This window comes from Porites lutea, chromosome 4, assembly GCF_958299795.1.
Source record: "Porites lutea chromosome 4, jaPorLute2.1, whole genome shotgun sequence".
Taxonomy (NCBI): domain Eukaryota; kingdom Metazoa; phylum Cnidaria; class Anthozoa; order Scleractinia; family Poritidae; genus Porites; species Porites lutea.
In genome coordinates, this window is record NC_133204.1 from 38,235,904 (window position 1) to 38,257,322 (window position 21,419).

At 40.5% G+C, this 21,419-nt stretch overlaps 1 protein-coding gene and 1 pseudogene across 3 annotated transcripts in view; both read right to left on the reverse strand.

Annotated features, from left to right (window-relative positions):
• Window positions 1-88: 88 nt before the first annotated feature.
• On the reverse strand, window positions 89-4,273 carry LOC140934636 (uncharacterized; annotated as a pseudogene).
• Window positions 4,274-9,785: 5,512 nt separating this feature from the next.
• Window positions 9,786-21,419, reverse strand: part of LOC140933509 (uncharacterized) — a 12,729-nt gene continuing 1,095 nt past the window's right edge. For all 3 annotated transcript variants that reach the window (XM_073383093.1, XM_073383094.1, XM_073383092.1), the window contains exons 2-4: window positions 13,585-14,111; window positions 13,104-13,446; window positions 9,786-11,636 (exon numbers count right to left, since the gene is read on the reverse strand). In XM_073383093.1, coding sequence (XP_073239194.1) covers window positions 9,853-11,636; window positions 13,104-13,446; window positions 13,585-14,085 — 2,628 coding nt within the window. In that variant the 5' untranslated portion in view covers window positions 14,086-14,111 and the 3' untranslated portion in view covers window positions 9,786-9,852. The remainder of the gene's footprint in view (window positions 11,637-13,103; window positions 13,447-13,584; window positions 14,112-21,419) is intronic.

The window sequence follows — 21,419 nt, forward strand, 5'->3', positions numbered from 1 at the left end:
CATGCCACGAGGCGTTTTTGTCAGGAAATCGCAAACCAACCCTGAGTATCAGCCTCACAGCAAATTCATTTTTATTACGATAGGATTATACTGTTACTCTGATATTTGTAATGAGCGGTTATTTATATTAGAAATTCTGTTTCTGGATCACCGGAAAACATGCACACAGCTTTTGTCTAAATCAGTAACAAATAGCTGACCATTGCTTGAAACGGCTACAGAACAAGGACCAGTAAGCCCAGTGTCAATTGAATTGACAAACTGTCCTTCAAGAGTAAAAATCATAAGCCTTGCTGTATCACGATCACACACCACTAGGTTATTGAACCTGTCAATTGCAAGGCCAACAGGACACTTAGCTGTCTTTCACTAGGGTCTGGAGTGCCGATACTGCTTGGAAACTCACGATCCTTGCTGAAAACCTTAACATTACCTGCCTCATAATACGAAACAAAAAACTTATTTTGGCAACACACAGCATAGCATGGAGTTTCACTGTCAGGATCAGTGATCGTGAGTAAAAGCTGTGTGCCGTCAGAGGACAGTACCTTGACTGTATCGTCATACGAGTCACACACCATCATACGCCCATCGCCTGCAATTGTCAGGCAGTGTGGTGACTTAATGTGTTCGTTGGTGACAAGTTTTACAAATTGATAGCTTTTATCGAAACAAAAAATTTTATCAGACGCAGTAACTATTAATTCACTTGACTTGCTGAATGCTACCGATGTGGGTTTATTAAGTTGGTTGGTGCTAATATCTCCCATATACTTTCCTTCTGAACTAAATAGCTGTACCCCATTCATCAAATCGGCCACCGCAACGTTCTTTGAATTGTCATCTATTGCAATACAAACGGGCCAATCAACTGCAGGCTGTCCTCGTCTTTCCCCAATTGAACCAAAAGAAAAATGATACTTGTAACGATGGGCAGTGACATGAACACGCCATGGATTACCGGGTAGGAGCTCACCGTTTACAGCAATCAGTACCTCGTGTTGTCCAACACAAACTGGTGTGTAAGTGACGTGAAATGCACCATTCACTCCCCGGGCGATGAAATGATTCAATTCCTTTCCTGATGGAGATTGTGGGCGCGATCCATTCAACCTAAATTCCAACCGGTCCGACCGGGCAAAGAGGACCACCTCAAAAGGTGGACCCGTTTTTTCGAAACTTTTCCGGTTGGACCGAACCGATCCATTGAGTTTTGGACCGAAAATTCCGGAAAGTTTGGTTGAATGGATCGCGCCCTGTACTTGTACATGAATCTGATCCATATCGTCATAGCACCAGTTTCCATCAAAATCTTTTGTCGTAATCTTAATTGTTGCTTCTTTTCCCAAGTTCCCATTTTTCAGCCCTGTTCCTTCCGTCATCGACAGCTCAGGATTTGTGTTACTTACTACAAATCGACCGACAGCAGTAACTGCGCTTCTCACATTTTTTATATGCTCTTCATTTATCTGGTATCTGACATGCGATGGCTTATAAATGTATAGTTTCTCTGCATTTAAAAGACCTCTGCACCGTGCAATAAGAACATGATGCACTTGCAAAATTTCGACGCTTTTCCTTCTCAGTAAGATGCCTTCGCACGACTCGACCTGTTTTTGCAACTGATTCATAGAAATTTGGAAATGTTCCAGTTGTGCTGCGTGCTCTCTTTGTTCTTTTTCTTCAAATACATCTAATCTGGTTATCATAGCTGTCTCATGTTCCTCTAAAAGTCGGATGAGTTCTCCAACAGAAGTCATTACTTTATTTCGTGCCGTAGCTATCCTCTCTCTACTCTCTTTCAAGGACTCCTTTGCTTTTTCTGCACGCTCCTTGTAATTATCAAGTTCTCTCTTCATATCTTGCAAAATATCCTCGATATCGACTTTGTGCTGTTCTGCAGCTTGGTAGATATCCACAGTGGTGTGATGATTGTGGCGAGTTTGTCTACACTTGTCGCAAATACATACTTTGCATTTTTTACAATATAAAGTCAGAAGTTCATTCTCGTGATATTTTTCTCTGCAAACCGAGGAAGTGTCCACTACCCTTTTCGTTGTTTGGTTGTTACCTTAAGAAAAACGAAATTCAATATTGACTGGAGGTTAATCATACGAACTGAACATACCCCGGAACATACTCAACGTACCTTAAGTACTTTGATTAACGTGCATTTTAACACAAATAAAGCGGAAACTAAACTACAAGTTTAAGGCGTTTGTTACATTTTGGAGGAGTATGTATCCTCGAAGATTTTTATACCGTCTTTTACCAAAATGCTGTCAAGACCTTAAAAGAAAACTGAAAAATAATGTTTATATCAGAGTTAGCCCGTAAGGGTTTTGCGGACCGACAAGTGGAACCAGCCTCTAAGGGATATCGGATTCCGGAATCCTGGGGAATTTTGCTCGTGGAATCCGGAGAACAACTCAAGGAATCCAGAATCCGTGACCGTCTTGGATTGCATTATATGGGGCGAGACAAGTTTGTTTCCCCGTTGATCGTGAGTTGTCTCATATCAACATCAAAGACAAGCAAGTTTCTTTAAACTTAAAAATCCAACTCAAAGCTCAGGTTATGACGAAATTCCACCTAGAGTGCTAAAGCTGGCAAGTAACGTCTTGGCACTGTCGCCAACGAAAATTTTCAACGTGTCCATACAGACCATGCCAGCAATTGGGCCGAAAAATGAAAAAGGGACTATGTGTGCCCATTTAGAAGAAGGATAACCACAGGAAAGAAGTTGAAAACGACACATATTAAAATTCTTACCGCAGCCAACAACCTCTTTTAACAGTTGCTAAGCAACCAAGTAAAGCAGTTCACGGAGCCTTACTTGGGTGTGCAAAAGCCTAACAAATTTACCGTCATTGTCGCAGTTGTGAAACTATACTTCGATTAAACTTGTAGCCATTTATAGCTATAACTATTTTGAAATCGAAAGTTAAGTGCAACCTGTGTCCTCCATATATATCATATGTATAGAATCAGACTCAGAAATTCTGGCGACTACTTTATTCCACGTTTCAACACTGCCACCTCTGGGAAACGTAGTTTAAGCTATTTAGTGTAAAAAATTGGCAAGTTAAAAGGAAAATCAGGAACTTAGACCTGGATGTTTTACATTATTTTGAAACATATCAGTTTTATATCTGAGACCTTGATTTCACGCTTTTCTTGGTGTTAGAGTTTTAGCTTCTAGACCTTTTAAGAAGAAAAAGCCTTATTTACGCACCTTCACTACTGGCTGGAATCATAGTTGACGCTACAAAGTCATCAAGCTTCTTTGTGAGGTTTTTTACTTCGGAACCAATTTCTTTTACATCGTTGCTAACTTCTTTTATGCTTGTGTCACATTCTTTGATGTTAGTACCAATCTCTTTTACTTCGCTGCCAACTTCTTTTATGTCTATGCCAAATTCTTTTATGTTAGTTCCAATTTCTTTTACGTTGGTGCCAAGTTCTTTTAACTCATCTTTAATATTATCTTCATCATTTTTCCACTGATGAAGGAGTTCTTTGTAATAGTGCTCCATATCCGGGGATCCATGAAGCAAAATTCCAGGTTGTCAATGGCGACGTTGAAATAGAACGGAGAACATATAGATCACTGCATTTATGTAAAATAATAATTAATAATAATTGTGCATAAAAAACAACAACAACAACACAACTGCAAAAACAAACACAAAAATTAGAAGAAAGCATTAGGAGGAAGCGTGGTACATAGGGAAAAGACCGACAGAATATTGATATTTTGAATCTATTTTACCTTGCATGTAGCTCCCCCTAGCCGTACTAGAGTGTCTCGGATTTCCTTCCAGTGTGTATTAAACGTCGCGTCATCAATAGAAGCGTGCTCAGCATGAGCGTACACTGTATTCCTGAAGTATTTGACTCGTGCAATGTCCGCCTCACGGCTCAGGTCTGTGGCAGCGGGGAGCACGTCCCATCCGGTTACCGGAGGAGCCAGACCGCAGATGTTGCGTAGTAAAGTCATCAGTAGAGTGATGTCAAAATCTCTTGAAGATACTGAAGCTGGGATTGAGGGATAAAGCTTTCCCCATTGAGTCGCATTGATGATTCTTCTCGATCTCAAAGACTTTAATGAAGGATGACTGGCTGCCAAGATCGTGTGAAGAGTTGGTGGTACGCAGATGGCATCAAAGCAATCCCTGAGGGCACAAGTGCCCACATCAACAAGAACACGGCATAACCTGGCATAATAAGTTGTTTCTTTTGTAGATGGAGTTGCAGGTGTAACAGAAGCCATGGACTCAAAAGACTTTAACTCCTGGTCAACATAAGATAGAATGTTACGTCATTTCTTCCGCGATATTTTTTTAATGAGAGCAGGGATGAAACAGTGTCAGTAATAAGCAAACGGTTACATGATCCTACTAGTAAGGGTGGATATTTCCACTGTGGCGTAATTATTAAGTGCGAACGCGCAAAAAGAATTACGTACGTAAATAAAATAGAGACAATGTATGAAAGGCTGCGCATGGCCGTTTCAGAGGTCAAGAAATACTCAGTTGGCCGAGAGAGCGGGTTTGGTGCAACAAGAGCCATTATGGCTCTTGGTGCACTAAATCCCGGTCAGCTGAAGACTCCTGTATACAGCTATTTCGAGAAAGGTTGTCGGAAAAAGTGCATGCGACAATCCCGAATGGTATTGTGGGTGGTTTTTATTTCACTGTTCTTCAAACAAATTTGAAAGAATGGCAAGATGGGCCATGGATATATGTCTGCGAGTGCTGAAGGAAAACAAAAAAAGTAGGTTCGACAGCTACAGTGTCACGAACAGTGTATTGATCATATCCCATAATACCTTTCGGGATTGTCGAGTGCACATTTTTCCGACAACCTTTCTCGAAATAGCTGTATATATATTTCCGTCTCAGTGGGTTCCAGTCCTCGCTTCTACCAAGAGATAATGAGCTTGCTAATACTTAGTCACTTCTGTAGCGGTGCGAATAACTCTTCACCAGGAATGTCACGCTCCACTTTCAAGTTAAGTGCCGTCGCAACTTCGTTTCGTTCGATCTTAACTTATGTGTGAACAGAAGCTAACAGAAGCCCTAACCGCCATGTTTTTCGTGCCGGCTAAAGAGCTATCCAGAATAGTGAGAACATCGTTTTTTCCTCATGCAAATTCGTATATTTAGAAGATTACGCAACAGTACCGACGCTCATGTATATTTTTTGGGCTTGGACTAACCGTCGTGACAAAACTGAGAAACTGTGTATAAACTGAAATACAAGCTGTTTTAGTCTTTGACCGTACCAAAGCCGGCGCGATTTTCCGTGCATGGCAGTTGTTATAAATACGACTTCCATAAGCAAGATAAATTTATTTATTGATCATGAGCAACAAGCAAACTCCTAGTTTTGGTTTGTCGTAGCTGTATATCAAACGCGGAATGACACTGAACGTTTATACGCTGCCTTGTCTGGTTTACCCATAATATAATTTTCACAGTCCATCTCAAAAGTTATTTTTATCAGGAGAATTTATATTAGGCAATATTTCTTCTGATTTCGCGTCTATAATGACAGGGTGAGGTCGAATCCAGTATCAACACTTTTCTCTAACGGTAAAATTTTACCAAGCGACTGAATAGACCTAAATCACCGATCATCATCTAGATTCCTGCTTTTAAAAGCTAACTTCTACCTAATTCGCTCTTTGTTTTGTTGCGAAGAGTTTCTATGAAATTTATGTGTAAAAAGTAGTTCCTCGGGAAGTACTTTTAGAATATCTTGATCGAGGGGAGATTAAAGACGTACCTGAGCGTTTAATATTCCGGGCCGTTGTTAGACTTAAATCGCACACTCAAACAGGAAGTGAGTATGATCTCTAGTATCAGTGATTCTTTTTCATGTTGCTGTTTGGCTGAGTACCAGTCAAATCTTCTTCGATCACAGCAGTAGATACCATCAAATAGTCTATTAGCAGAAGGATCAATATGAACTGTTTGCCAGTTGGAAAACAATAAATTTTGACCGTTGAGCCATGAACTCATGAAAACCAGCCACCAGAACATTAGGAATTTACAATTCGTGCAAAAACCTTGCTATCTCATGTGGGGGGCTCCAGAAGTGACGGAGAAAAAGGGGCTTTTTAAAAGTCACACTGCAGCAAAACTACTTTTAGGGGGTGGACTAGGTGACGAGGTTAGATCATCGGCCAGAAAGGAGAAGAATGCCATAACGGAACACTAAGTTTTCCAGAGTACTTGAAATTTCGCATGTGAAGAAACGCTCGGTGGACAAACATAATTATTCTCTCCGGCCCAGTTCATGACAAAAGCATCAACATCTTCAGATCCTGGATTCCAAAACTTGGAATTAAAACGGGGGAGCTTTGAAATCAGATGATTTGCAAAATGTAGCCCCCAAACCATATCAGTGTTATGAAAAGTATCCTAAGACAGACTCCAGTCATCAGGATCGCAAATACCACCGCAGGTTACCCAGGCTCTGTGATAGTACCACAGGACGGTTCCAGTGAAATGACAGTGCTTGTATGGGGTACAAATACGATCCTAAAATTTGTAGGAAATCCTCAATCAAGGTAATTGCAAATAATGCTTATGCTAATCCGGCAATAAAGGTCAATGAAACTTACTCTGCAGTTAGTTGTTGTTTTCCTTAATGCTCAAACAAATTTTTGTGTTAATTTGCTCAAATTCACCCTCCGTACAACATTATACACAAGGTAGGAGGCACGAGATGGCATCTGGGCCGCCATGGTCCCTTTCCAACACAATCAAGTGTCCTAGACTAAACTAGACTAAGTGTCCTAGACTCAAGCGTTGCATAACAATTACGGGTCAAAAGCCTAGTAATATCACCCAGTGCAGCACACGACATAGAAATAATCTACCCAACAAAGGCGGCAAGATCTCTAGCGATAACATGGCTAACTTGAGGACAAGAAAAAGAGAAGATTTCAATTTGTTAATACGCCCCTCAGATATATGAATGGAGCCTAACCCAATTCAAAAAGATTAAAAAATATCTGGATAATTGGGAACGGAGCCTCAAAGCCCGTTTGTTACTCTGCATTATGCATTTTATCCGCAGTCTGCGTGCCACACGTGCACGTGAACACTTTAAATTATACGCCTATCTTTTATTCAGTCATGAATATCTCGTAAACCTGTCGGTATCAGTCGTTGTACTCCGTGCATACTCTTTAAGTAAAATGTGTAATAATAGGCACAAGGTGTCCCCCGCGACCTTAAAAGAAAAGTTACCATATCGCACAAAAACACTGACGCAGACCAAAGTGTGTTTTCCTGGCTAATTGAAAATAATAATTAAAAAACAACAAAAACTAAATCTGTACACCTTATGCACATGTTTAATAAAGGTTCCAATAAGGTTAAATACAGGTTATGTAATACAAAAATGGTATAGGGTACTGTCCATTTTATTTATCACAACCCTTTTGGAACAAGTGTTACTATTTGCATATTTTAAATCTTCGAATTGAAATCAAAACGGAGAGGCGCCTCCCCGAGGCCCAACCCCTTACCCTTTTATATACCACTTTTAACAGAAAAGGTACCCCTTTCGAATACCTTCTATTGAGGAATGGCAACCCATTCCCGTACCTAGTTTAGAACTTTGTATCTCTTATTAACTGCTGTTAGGAGCTTTAAATACCCTGTCTTTGAAATATGAATAAATCACAGAACCAAAACATTTTCTCGGTTTTTCACAGCCATAAAATGCACCTGCTAGCCCTTTTTCGTTCTTTTTTAGGGACAGAAATGACTGATTTTCCTAACCGTTCATATGCCCAGGTACCCCTTTTGGACGGGACCTCCCCGTATAGGCCATTAGAGGGAGTACCCCAGTTATTCCCCTATCGGCACTCTCCCAACTCCCCCAAGGCGATGATAATTTAAATTAGTTCTCAGTCACTGGAAAACATGCACACAGCTTTTGTCTAAATCAGTAACAAACAGCTAGCCAGAGCTTGACAGAGCAACAGAGCAAGGACCAGTATTAAATATCTGAAGTCTTGCTTTATGCTGATCACATATCACCAGGTTGTTAAACCTGTCAATTGCAAGACCAACAGGACAGCTCAGGTGTCCATCACCACATTCTGGAGGGCTGATATTGTACAGAAACACCCCATTCTCGCTGAAAACCTTAACGTTACCTGATTCAGGGTAGCAAACAAAAAACATATTCTGATGACACCCAGCATACCATGGAGTTACACGATCAGGATCAGTAATGATGAGTAACAGCCGTCAACCATCTGAGGATAGAACCTTAACTGCATTGTAACCCGAGTCACACCACCATGCGTCCATCAGGTGCATAAACAGACGTTCTGGTTTCGTGACCTTAAAAACTTCAATTTGGGTCGATTGGCTGCCAAGACGGTGCAAAGAGATTTTGGTGTGAAGGTGGCATCAAAGCAATCCCTGAGGGCACAAGTACCCACATCGACAAGAACACGGCATAACCTGGCATAATTAGTTGCTTCTTTTGTTGATGGAGTTGCAGGTGTAACAGAGGCCATGGACGCAAAACGCTTAATTCATATTCAACCTGGGGGAATGATATTTGCATGCAGAATTTTGCTGTATTGTCTTCAGTATTCTTAAGCTTCTGAAGGAAGTCATATGTTTCCTGAGTAGTTGGTTTGTTTACGCCCCAGGGAGTAAACAAACCAACTACTCGACAGACAAGCCATGCGAACGACTTCGTAAACGCTAAAAGCCCTGCAAGAGAGAAGCCTCTGCACGCAAGGTAAAAAACTGTATAGAAACACCTTAACAGAGAGTCTAGAAAATAAGGGATGGGGTCGTTCACTGAGAACAAAAGAATTATAGGTGCCAAGCAGAAATAATCTGCTATCAAAAAAATTACAATAATTTTAAGGCAAAAATTCTCCAACAGTTTTGTCTTACATGAAAAGCTAATCATATTGAGTATAATTCGTCGTGTCATAATTGGATACATACCTAACGTTATTGCAATACACTTGTCATAGAAAAGAGAGGAAATGCACAGTTCCTTTAAATATCCATGAGACTGCTATTGTCCATACAATACAAAGTTATGAATAGCCAGTGGAATGAATCACTTTAACTTTCTGGCCTGATAAGCCATGACATTTAAGTTCTTTGGCTGTTTTTAAGCTCATTACTGTGAATGGTTTTTAAGTTCATGTTACATGCAAGTCGGAGATGCCAACCTTTTGAGGACTCTCTCTTTGACAGTAACCTCTACAATGTAAACCCACCCCATCCTCAAGAGAACTGGCATGTGAGAATACTCCTCTTTGGATGTAATTGCGTCAATGTATCCTCAGTTTTTGAACTACAGTCTACGTCATTTTAAAAGATGACCAGTTTTGGAAATCCTTTCTTTTAACCTTTTTACTGCCAGAGTACATGGACTCTGGTAAGGTAGATCTAACTTTCGAGTCTGGGAAAGAAAATGTCATGCTATGGTGTAACCATTGAAATGAACCTCTCTAGCCGTACTTTCACATAGTACTATTTGTTTCTCGGTATTCAGTTACAAAAAAAAAAAGGAAATTTTGTTGAATGGCAGTGAAAATTTTATAAATAGGTGTACTGAAATAAGTAGTACTTCGTACGTCACGAGTACAGTTTCCGATGTTTCATTTGAGAGGTTATGACAATGGATGTGGTTGTCCCACTGGGACATGGTTGTCCCACTGGCTCGCTAAGGTAATAATACAAGAACGAAGGAATGAAGGTATTTAATTCACATCTAGTACGGTCGGAAACTACCATTATTTAAGTAAATGGCAGTGATGATCGGTTATTTAACCGGTACCAGAAAATCTGTTTCTCACTGGAAAACATACACACAGAATTTGTCCAGTGAACTAGTAACAAAAAGCTGGCCACTGCTTGACACAGCAACAGAATATGGTGCGCTAAGCCCAATATGTTGTCCTTCTATTGAGTTCACAAATTTTCCGTCAAGAGTAAATAACTGAAGTCTTGCTTTATCACGATCACACACCACCAGGTTATTAAACCTGTCAATTGCAATACCTGCAGGAAAACTCAGATGTCGAACACCAGACTCTGAGGTGCCGATACTGTACAACAACACCCCATCTTTGCTGAATACCTTTACGTTACCTGCCTTTGGATAGGAAATATAAAACATATTTTGATGACAGACTGCATGGCATGGGATTGCACGGTTAGGATCACGGATGGCAATTAAGAGCTGCGAGCCATCAGAGGACAGGACTTTGACTGTGTGGTCACCCCAGTCACACACCAACATCCGTCCATCAGATGCAATGTTCAGATACTTTGGTTTCTGCAGTTTTTTGTTGATGACGTATTTTGTAAATCGGTAACTTCTATTGTAGCAAAAAATCGTGTGAGAAGCAATAACTAAGAGTTCACTTGACTTGGTGAATGCTACTGACGTGGGATCATTTAGTTGATAAGCAACAAGAATTTGTGGATACGTGCCTTGTGTACTAAATAGTTGCACACTATTTTGATCGGCCACTGCAACATTGCCAGTATTACCATCTGTCGCAATGCTACTGGGCCAACAAAAAGTTCCCTTTCTGTTCCCAGATGAGCCAAACGGAAATGAATATGTATACTGATGTGTAAAATGAACTTGTGGCACACAAGTCACATGAACGCTCCATGGACTGCCTGTCAGCGGCTGACCGTTAACCGCCACCATCACGTCATGTGGTCCGAAACAATCTGGTGTGTATGTGACGCTATATTCACCATCTTTGTCACTTGAAATCACGTGGGTCAGTTCTTCTCCTGAGGGAGACTGGACTTTCACTTGAATCTGATCGTTTTCATCATAAAACTTGTTTCCATCAGAGTCCTTGGTTGTTATTTTAAACGTTGCTTCGCTTCCTAATTTTAGTTCCTGTAAACCCCTTCCTTCAGTCACCGACTGCAAAGGATCTGTGGTAACGATGACGACTCGACCCACCGCCGGAACTACGCTTTTCACTTCCTTGACATACTCTTTATTAATCTCGTATTTGACATGCGATGGTTTATAAATGTTTAGTTTCCCTGCATTTAGAAGACCTCTACATCGTCCGATAAGTGCATGATGTGCTTGCAAAATTTCAACGCTTTTCTCCCTCAGTAAGATGTCCTCGCAGCACTCGACATGCTCTTGTAACTGATTCTTAGAAACCTGTAAATGTTCTAGCTGCGCAGAGTACTGTCGGTCTTCTTTTCCGTCAATAACATCCAAACTAGTTATCATAGCTTTCTCATGTTCATGTAAAAGTCGGATAAGTTCTTCAACAGATGTCATTACTTTATTGCGCGCGGTAGAAATCCTTTCTCTGCTTTTTCTCAAGGAATTCTTTGTTTTTTCCGCGTGCTCTTCATGATCAGCGATTTCTATTTTCATTTCTTGTACAATCTTCTCGATATCAACTTTGTGTTCTTCGGCGGCTTGGTGGATATCCACGGCGGTGTGGTGATTGTGACGGGTCTGTCTACATTTTTCACAAATGCACACTTTGCACTCTTCACAGTAAAACGTCAGAAGTTCATTCTCGTGAAATTTCTCTCTGCACATCGACGAGGTGTCTGCTATCCCTTTCAGTTTTTGGCTTTTATCTTTGGCAAAACAAAATACAATTATGATTATAATGTACTGAACATATAAACAAAGCTAACACAATTGTCAGGTAAACTACTGTCGTACATTACAGTGAGGTTTCACAAAACCAATGCTCCCCTTCTCCAAGAATTCTAATCAGTTTTACAATGTGAGGCGTATTTTAACTACATAAATGATTTTCCTGCCTGTCTGTTAATAACACTTTAGATCCAGAGTAGACAAATTTGACAAAGCAGCTTAGAACGTGATTTTAACCGTTGTGCTCAAGTCAGTACGTACATTTCTGATGCATATCAAAACCGCGCAGGATTAGTTCAGTCAGTCGAGCGGATGGTAGTGGGTTCGATTCCCTGGACCGGACCAACAATCACGATCTTAAAATGACTGAGAAATGAAGGTACTTCCTTTGCCCTGCAGGCAGCTGGATCTTCCGGTGGCTCGGATGAACACGTAAAATGGCGGTCTCGTCTCCAGTGGGAGACGTTAAAGATAGTGTCCCCAATTAGTACTTCCATGCTAAACACATTGACACTCACATAACGTTTCTTTTCTTGTGCTTGAGGGTTTTGGTTTCTGGATTCATTGAATTGAAAATAACTTTACAGGGAAAGAAATCGAAACTTCAGTCTGCCTTTCGACAACCTCGCCTTGTATTTTGCAAGATGGTAGTCAAGTGACTAATAGGATCACGTGACATGAGACAGTTAACCTCCGACTATTTGGGGAGTTTTCAAAGTTTTCAGCCGTTGTCTGTAAGCGCCTTGATAACATATTTACGTTCCCATTAAAGTTATTTATAGCACAAGCTCTGATAATTTTGATGAAAGAAAAAGCCACTCTGTTACTAAATTTCGAACTAATTTTTTAACGTGAGACTTATTTTGATTTTGTCACGCTTTCTTGGTGTTTGTATAGTGCAGTAGACCTTCACCACTCTGGCCACCTAACAGACAAGGCTGGGAAATAGGGACCTTAAGGTCCGACGACGTCAACGGCAACGGGAACTCCACAAAAGCAATAGGTTTAATTAGCAAAACAACAATTTTACACGTGCATCACGCTTCTTTGTACATTTCTTTGCCGTCACTGCACGACTACGACGTGAAAATGCCTAATTTCACGATGTACAGAGAAAGTACACAAGCGACGACGAAATTTTCTCTCTCTTTCTGAACTTGGATATGGTTCTTGGGAATTCAACTTTAAGAGGCTTCGCCTACATTTGACAAAGTTAGTGACTTGAAGTAAAGATTGAAAGCGCGAATTCACTTTTTCAGCGACATTTTCACTGCCATCGCCGTCCTGGGATCTTAAGGTCCCTAATAGCTGTGGAAGGGAGGTGGTCGTTGTAAACAGCTTAAACCAAGAGTCACAGCTATCAGCTGGGACTAAATAGCCTGACTGAAGAGAGGTGGCTGTTTGTTAAAGTTCGATTGTAGCTGCTCAATTCCCTACTCACTTACCTGCACCATTGGCAGGTGTCACATTTGACGCCATTAAGTCATCAAGTTTCTTTGAAAGTCTTTTAACTTCGGTACCAATTTCTTTTACCTCCGTGCCAACTTCTCTGATGCCTGTGTCACATTCTTTAATGTTATCACCAATTTCTTCTATGTCGGTGCCAAATTCCTTAATGCCTGTGCCAAACTCTTTTATATTAGTACCAATTTCTTTTACATCAGTGCAAAGTTTTTTCAATTCATCTTTTATGTTATCTTCATCATTTTTCCACTGATGAAGGAGGTCTTTGTAATGGTGCTCCATATCGGGATCCATGCAGCAAAATTCCAAGTTGTCAATAGCGACCTTGAAATAGACCATGTAACATATAAATCGTTGTATTGGTTAGTCAAAGTATTAATCATTAAATGAGAGAGGACGAGTCCTCAGTGGTCATGGTAAGGATAAGCGGATATCATATTGAACATTTCGAGTCTAGCTTACCTTGTATGTAGCCCCTCCTAGCCGTACTAGAGTGTCTCGGATCTCCTTCCAGTTTGTGTCAAATGTTGCATCATCAATGGAAGCGTGCTCAGCGTGAGCGTACACTGTATTCCTAAAGTACTTTACGCGCGCAATGTCCGCCTCACGGCTCAGGTCTGCGGCAGCAGGGAGCACGTCCCATCCTGTTACCGGAGGAGTGAGACCGCAGATGTTGCGCAACAAAGCCATCAGTAGAGTGATGTCAAAATGTTTTGAAGACACTGAAGCAGGGATTGCGGGAAAAAGCTTTCCCCATTGAGTCGCAGTGATAATCCTACGTGATCTTAGAGACTTCAATGTGGGTTGACTAGCTGCTAAGAACGTGTGTAGGGTTGATGGTGCACAGATGGCATCAAAGCAATCTCTGAGGGCACAAGTGCCCACATCAACAAGAACACGGCATAACCTGGCATAATTAGTTGTTTCTTTTGTAGACGGCGTTGTAGTTGTAATAGAGGCCATGGAAACGAAGTGATGATATGTTTAACCTACGAAAACAATGTATGGTGGTATGAGTAAGTGACACAGGTCACCGGATACCTTGGTTTTTAAGCCTAATGTCCAACACCAAAGATTTCAATAAAAGATACTGAAGCCGGCCAATGCGATTTCTCGCTAGGGCGAACGTAGCGGCTGCTTTCCTGAGACTCTCCTCCCCTCCTTTCCAGTGTACACTCAGCAACATAGTCGTGCTACAAGATATATTAACACTAATTTCATTTGCCCGAGATTTATCGAATGATCGAGGGCGGAAATTCATGTTACTTCCAAAGGGGGTGGGGGAACTCCTGTCCTATGTCCAATGTGCGAGTCCCTCTATCAGCCGGATGCCTGTAAGCAGTGTTATTCTGCAGGCCAGACCAGTTGAGTAGGAATATCATAAGCTTTTAAAAGAGATTTAAGGCAAAAAAAATATTTAATTTCAGCTGTAATTTGGTATGAAATAAATGGCTTTGTTACAAGTGACGCATGTGACGCACGAGGCAAGATTATGATTGGCTAAGAAAACGCCAACCGGTCAAACCAGTTTGTGAAACAACTGTCATTATTTTGAGACAATTGAGACCTTCGTTGTTTTGCGTAGTTCTCGAAATTTCGGATATATAAAATTACACATTTTTAGACCTGCAAGTACAAAAGTAATCTATGCTTCGATGAAAACTGCTACCGGAAATTCTTATCGTGCTATTAAAACACGTCATATGCGCCTTCAAATGTTGACAAAATATCCATTTAGGATTTTTGTTTGGACAGGAGATTTTACCTCCTGCGCGAAGACCTGTCAAACAGGTTTTGTACTGTAAAAATCCCAACCGTAAAAATAACCAACTTAACAGTTTCGTGGGATATTGAAAATCATTTTCTACGTTTCCTATATAATAACCGATACAGCTAAATAATAAACAGCAGTATTTTACTCCCTGATGATATTTCTACAATTCGATCGACATGTTTTACCCAATACAGATCTCAGCGAGGTCCTACTTGACAACGACAGAGGGACTGACCTAAAACTTATCTTTTGTTTGAAAGTGGCAGCTTTCAGTTTCTGTAACTCTCTTGATAGACTTGCCGCTAAGGTTTTAGAGATTTAGATCGCAATGTTTTTAACTTAACAACAAGTCATGTTTAAAATAATTTTGTAGGTACTAGGCAACTTTTACCGGCGAGCTTTTAATTTACTGACTTAACTAAACTGAACAATATATTAGTAACGGTCAGTGTAAAACGCAGACTGCAGACTGCGGACCAGGGGTAAAATGCAGACTGTGTGTAAAATGCAGACTGCAGGCTTAGAGTAAAACGCAGGTTGGGGTAAAATGAGCTAAAATGCAGACCGAGCATAAACTGTAGTCGCGGAAAGGTTTAAGGGCAAAACAATCCCTAAAATACATGTAAACAACACCACTTTCACTTACTTGACACCTCCTTTCACAAATCCATTCCTTCCTCGCTCTGGAACGTCGCCGACGACGCGAAAACATACTAGTAATCGCAATCTTTAACCTTTTTTCCGTTCGAGAGACGTCACGCTTCATTTTTCGATACAGGTGACCGTGAGTTGGTAAAAAACAACGATTTTTCAGCTGCTGACCCAAAATAATGTACAGAAAGAATTCAAAAGAATTATGGCGATAAAAAAGGGAGTAAATCATTCCAACAACAAAGGAAGATGTTCTGCAGGAAATTTCGATGACCTTCTTTGAAAGGATTGAAAATCAAGGTAAGCAGACTTTAGCTGTTTGGATGTTCATTGAACTTTTGGCGAGAATGTGTAATGTACTTCGACTAGGAAGCGAGGTGTGAAACTGATTGCCAGCTAGCTATTTGAAGAAGAAGGAGTACAGTCTTTATTCTGCATTTTGCACCTAGCCTGCGTTTTACTCTCAGTCTGCAGTCTGCATTTTACCCCCTGGTCCGCAGTCTGCAGTCTGCAGTCTGCAGTCCGCAGTCTGCTGCGTCTTACACTGACCGATATTAGTAACTATACCGCCCCGGAACATACCCTGTCAGTCTGGTTGTCAATAACACATAATTATTGACTAAATTGCTGGATATCGAGGCGGATTTAACAACGTCCGGTAAAATGTCACGTTTCAACTTCTACTTTTCAAGTATTTTCCCTGTCAAAGCTGTACGGATACCGCAAGCGACCCTCGATGTCGCTGACACCGAGAAACAGATTACGTACAACAAGAACACGGTTACAGCAGCATTCCGTCTCGCCCGCTTGGAGATTAGATCGAGAAATGAGGAGACGACTAATTCTACAAGAAACATGATTTACTCGCTAAAGGTTTGGTTTTTTTACTTCCTCCTTTATCAACGTCGATACTTTTTACTTGTTTCTGAATTAATTTAGTACGCGTGTCAGTGACGATCAGAAATACCTCTCCAGTAGCAGGCTATACGCGTGTATAAATACACGAAAATTCAAGGGCCTCGATTCTAGAGAAATTACATCATTGCCAGATATCAAAAAAGTGATTTACATGGCACGTCATTTCAATCATCGCCGAAAATAAATCGGATGCTCATCACAAGACCTCATTTGCATACCGTGAAAGTTTACCACACCCGACCATCGCAATTTTGCTAAGGCACAGGTCGCACTTGGGAAAAGTTTTCATCTTTGCCGGCTAAAAAACCACGAAAATACGAAACCGCAACCGGAAAAGAAAACTTTTAGTCATTTGCCAAGTGCGACCCATGCCTAATTGACATTAAATTAAGATTAAGATTCTTATTTTTTTTTCGACCACTCAGTAGTGTTCACTTGTTCCAAAGCAATCAACGCTTTCAAGCGTTAGAATTCGTGGACGGACACGTTTCGGAAAAGCTCTAAATTTAATCTTTCCTAAGCTTTCTTCGCAAAACATGCGTGGCTTCGATCATGCAACGATTCTTAGTCCCATTTTCCACGGTCTCCGCAAGGAACGCCTGGCACAATGACCCGCCTTTCGTGACCCAAAATTCGACCCAAAATTCAGGGGGGGGGGGGGGGGGGGGGTTACTTCCAGAAAAATTGGTTGGGGGTGTGCTGCACGCTTCAAGAGACCCTTACCCTATTTCAGACCAAACTCTGTGATTTTCCCTACCCAATTTCAGACCTGAAGCCCTGCGCGTGACCGGAGCGCGTGACAAGCTGTTAAGGCAGGTACACGGTAGTTGGAGTAATCATTAAAAGGGGAAAGGTCTTATCGCCAAATGATGAAGAAGTAGCTAATTATTTGGGCGTGGCCCAAATAGAGTAATGGAAACGGCTTGTTTTGACGCAAATGTGCAATAGGCACGCAATACGTGCTAACGTAATCAAGGCAAGTAAACAAGCGAAGCGAGGCGAATGTCATGGCATGGCATGAATGGCATGTGGGAAAGAAAGCTCTGCTAACACACGGCACTTTATCGCACTTTTAGGATCTCAAAAGTTAATCTGAATCTTTAGTATTTTTGCCTCATCGAAATTTGGAAGTCTGAAGTCCATGGATGAAATCTATCAAAAATATTTGAAATATTAACGTCCGGTTTTGGTCACAATAAGATCACAAGCAACGAACCTTGAAACACAGAAACTCACAAAACGGATCGATATCCACCAACCACAAATCACAAACAATGACCTTTTTGAACCCGTTGGAGAAAACTTTCGTTTCCTCAGACCTCAGAGGTCCGCTAAGATGATTGGCGTCTGACATTTTTTCGACGAGAGGATAGAAATGCACCAATCATAGAAAGACAGTTTTAATTGCAAGTTTCCTAAGAGGTCATCTGAATTTGCTGTTTTCTTTATTTTATGTCCATTTTCTTTTCCTTATTTTGTGATTGGTCGATTTCGTTAGGTCGAGTGGATAATCCAATGAGGGACGATTTGGATATCGTTTGATCCGAAATTTTTCGATGCAGCAGTAAGAAACAGTTTGGATAACATTTGGCCGCGGCGTTTTGAGGAACGTGTTAATATAATGTTCCATCATGTTATCCCGGGAAATACTTACAAATGCACACACTGTTTGCGGTAGGCCCACACTAAAAAATAACACTGAGTGTTTTCGGAATGGGCTGGTCCTCGAACTCAAAGAAAAACAAAGGAAATTATCAAGACATTCAATGACATCAAAGACTCATGGACCCCATAGACGTAACAACAAATCGGAATATCAGGAGTGTACGTGTAAAATGGATAAGAGTTTGAATAGAGGAATGTTTAACAAGTTTGAGAGTCTCAAGATTTGTGTAGCTGGTTATCAGTGTGACACTAGTGATTTTAATTTTTGCATTGCGGAACACAACAAGTTGGCTGTGATAAAAATTTGTTCCGATGAAGGAAGAGACGATTGTCAACAATTGAAAACTAAAAGGGACTGAGGCTTCTTTTGGAACTACTGTGATAACTGCAACAATTGTTTTGATTCTTTTGATTATTTCGGTTAATGTACTTGTTTTTGTATTGCGTGTTGTGTTTTTTCATCTAATATTGTGACGCGGTACATGTACGATGCTGTGCGTCGGGATTTTGCATTGTCAGCAAGTTTTGTGTTAGAGTGTTTTGATGGCAGCGAGGTGACGACAAGAGAAGGTAATGAGCTAGTTGTACAGAAGGAAAATTGTGTTGTGGAGGAAATAAAAGAGGTTGAATTGAGATCTCGTCGTGGGAAATTTAGTTATAACAGAACTTACAATTCCATTGGTTTAAATCGGGTCAGTCAATTATATTTTCGGCAAGACAAATAATTACCATAAAATCGAGATTGTAATTCGAAACTCGCGTTGTTTTCAAAATTTGCATAAATCGGGCGCTGCAAAGAAATATTAGGTTACAAGCGCTTCGAAATACTGTACCTTCAAAACGGCATAGCTTTTACTTGTTGTGCTGTATCTTTCAAAACCATCGATCGATTCTAGCTCAAAAACTCTCAAAGCGGCGGCTTAAATGTTAAAGCCCATGGCTGGTTGAAATCGTCTCTTGTTTGTTTTCAAAAGATTTAGGATGGATCAAATCGACTGTGGATCGATTATTATTTTATCAGGTTGTGATATGAACAAAACGTTTTTCTTCTCGATAAAGTTCACTCAACAAATTTAGAGAGATTTACTTGACTTTTCATGGGTGGAACGAACTGACTTTATTTTGGAACGAACTGAGTGTTTTATGGAACCATCTAACCATGGAACGAAATGATCGGTTTTACCGTCCTGCACCTAGCAGACTACCGATTAGTCTCCCTCGCAGCAGTTTTTTCCCCCATTGGGGGAGCGTTGCGTGACATCCAAAAAACGGCTGCGAGGGAGACTAACTACCGATGAACAAATTAAAATCTTTGTTACAGAAAACACGGAAAGTGACACTTTTTGCATGGAAGAGTATTCGGAAAAATACACCACTGTCGTCTGAAATTCATTGTTACGTTAAAAATAGAAAAGGGTTACACTTAAACAGGTACAGAAGTAACTGTAACAGTGTGAGGTTTTTACTTAAGGGGTAGCGCCAAAACTAGTTTTGGAGTTGCTGTCGTCTAAGCATCAAAGCACAGGCGATTTAGGTGGAATGAGATATCCAAATAGGCTTTTAAGCAAGAATTTGCCGCTCTGTACATGCAATTATCCATTTGTTAGTGCTTACAACAGTGTGAATCACCGGGTTAATAGAGTACTAAAGTGTGACGTCATAAAAATGAAATTTCTGAAATTATTGGATTTGTCCCGATATTCTGAAAGAGTAATGTCCAAGAGGCCTACTTGCCAAAAATGAGAATTTCGGGGCAAATTGTCTCTGAGATCGTAGCCCAGTTATGCTTAGAAAACTCCATACAAACGCTTCTAATTTTTGGGGGGTGGACCCCCCAAAAAATTAGAAGGGTTTGTATGGAGTGTTCTGGGTATAACCGGCTAACATCTCAGAGACAATTTGCCCCGAAATCCTCATTTTTGGTAAGTAGGCCGCTTGGACATTGTTCTTTCAGAATATCCTGACAAATCCCATAATTTCAGAAATTTCATTCTTATGACGTCACCACTTTAGTACTCTATTTTGGCCAATTTAAGCTTTGTACTGATATAGAGAAGAATCCAGGACCTTCAGTTTATGTAGATGCTACAAAAACAATTAATGCTTCATACTGTCAAGGAAATGTTACAGTATTTGGGGAAAATGCTGGACAACAATGTGTCGCAATGAGTCTGTGCGTTTTAATTTACAGTAAGATAACAAAGATTACTTCAGTTGATGATATGACCCAAATATACGATTGTTGGTATTCAATTATATTCTAGTCTGTCACTGCTTGCAAGACAATCTATGTTAATGTTAACAGAATTGCCAGGAATGAATACAATGACAGTTATACTTGTAACATCATCCATCACTACTGTATATGCCACTCACAGGATACTGCATTTGAAACACTCTTGGCACTGAACTACAACTCATTCATTTTAACGCTGGCAATTATTGGTGTTGGTATCTACAGCATTCATGAGGCTGGGGAATATAATTTATTTGATTCTCATGCTAGAGATATGTATCATAACAGTCATAGTGAAAGGACATGTGTATTGTTGGAAATACCATCCATGCATAAATTATTACAATATTTTCAGACTCTACATACATGTAGGAATGAGGATATATATGAAGTTAAAGGTGTACATATTGCCACCTTTGAACCTCATCTTTTCTCAAGCAATGTTGAAAATTGTAGCATATCAAATGTTAATAGTTACCAATGTTCCTGTAAACAGCGCTGCCCTATAGCAGTTTATGCAATGTGTTACTCTCTTATTAATCCTTGTGGATACTGGACTTAAGGAACTTTATTTGCCCTTGTTAGTAACCGGAATACACTGTACAATGTGATGGGTGTGAAAACACATCTGTCAGTATCAGTGGAGCTGAGATAAACCTAACTCTCCGGGCTGTAACAACTTTTGTCCTATGTTGCAATTTGGCTCCAAGCATGTCTGCATTGGAGATGTGCATATTTGCAAACATTGTCACGAAATGACACTAGTTTTGTTGTGGATTGGGACAGACTGTATAAGCTGTGTGGTTCAGCAAACAAGTGGAGTAAAGTATTTGTCTTCTCTGGTAAGATATGATGACAGTTCTTTAGCTGCAATAAGGCATGTTCAAAGTATCATACCGATAGTACGACCACGCCCAAATACACGCTCCCACAGCGTCTTGTTCTTCTAAAAAACATACCCAATTCAAGACTAGGGTGCACAAACCATACCCTATTTCAGACCAAAATGGTCGAAATTGATACCCTATTTCAGACCAAACAGCTAAAAAACCA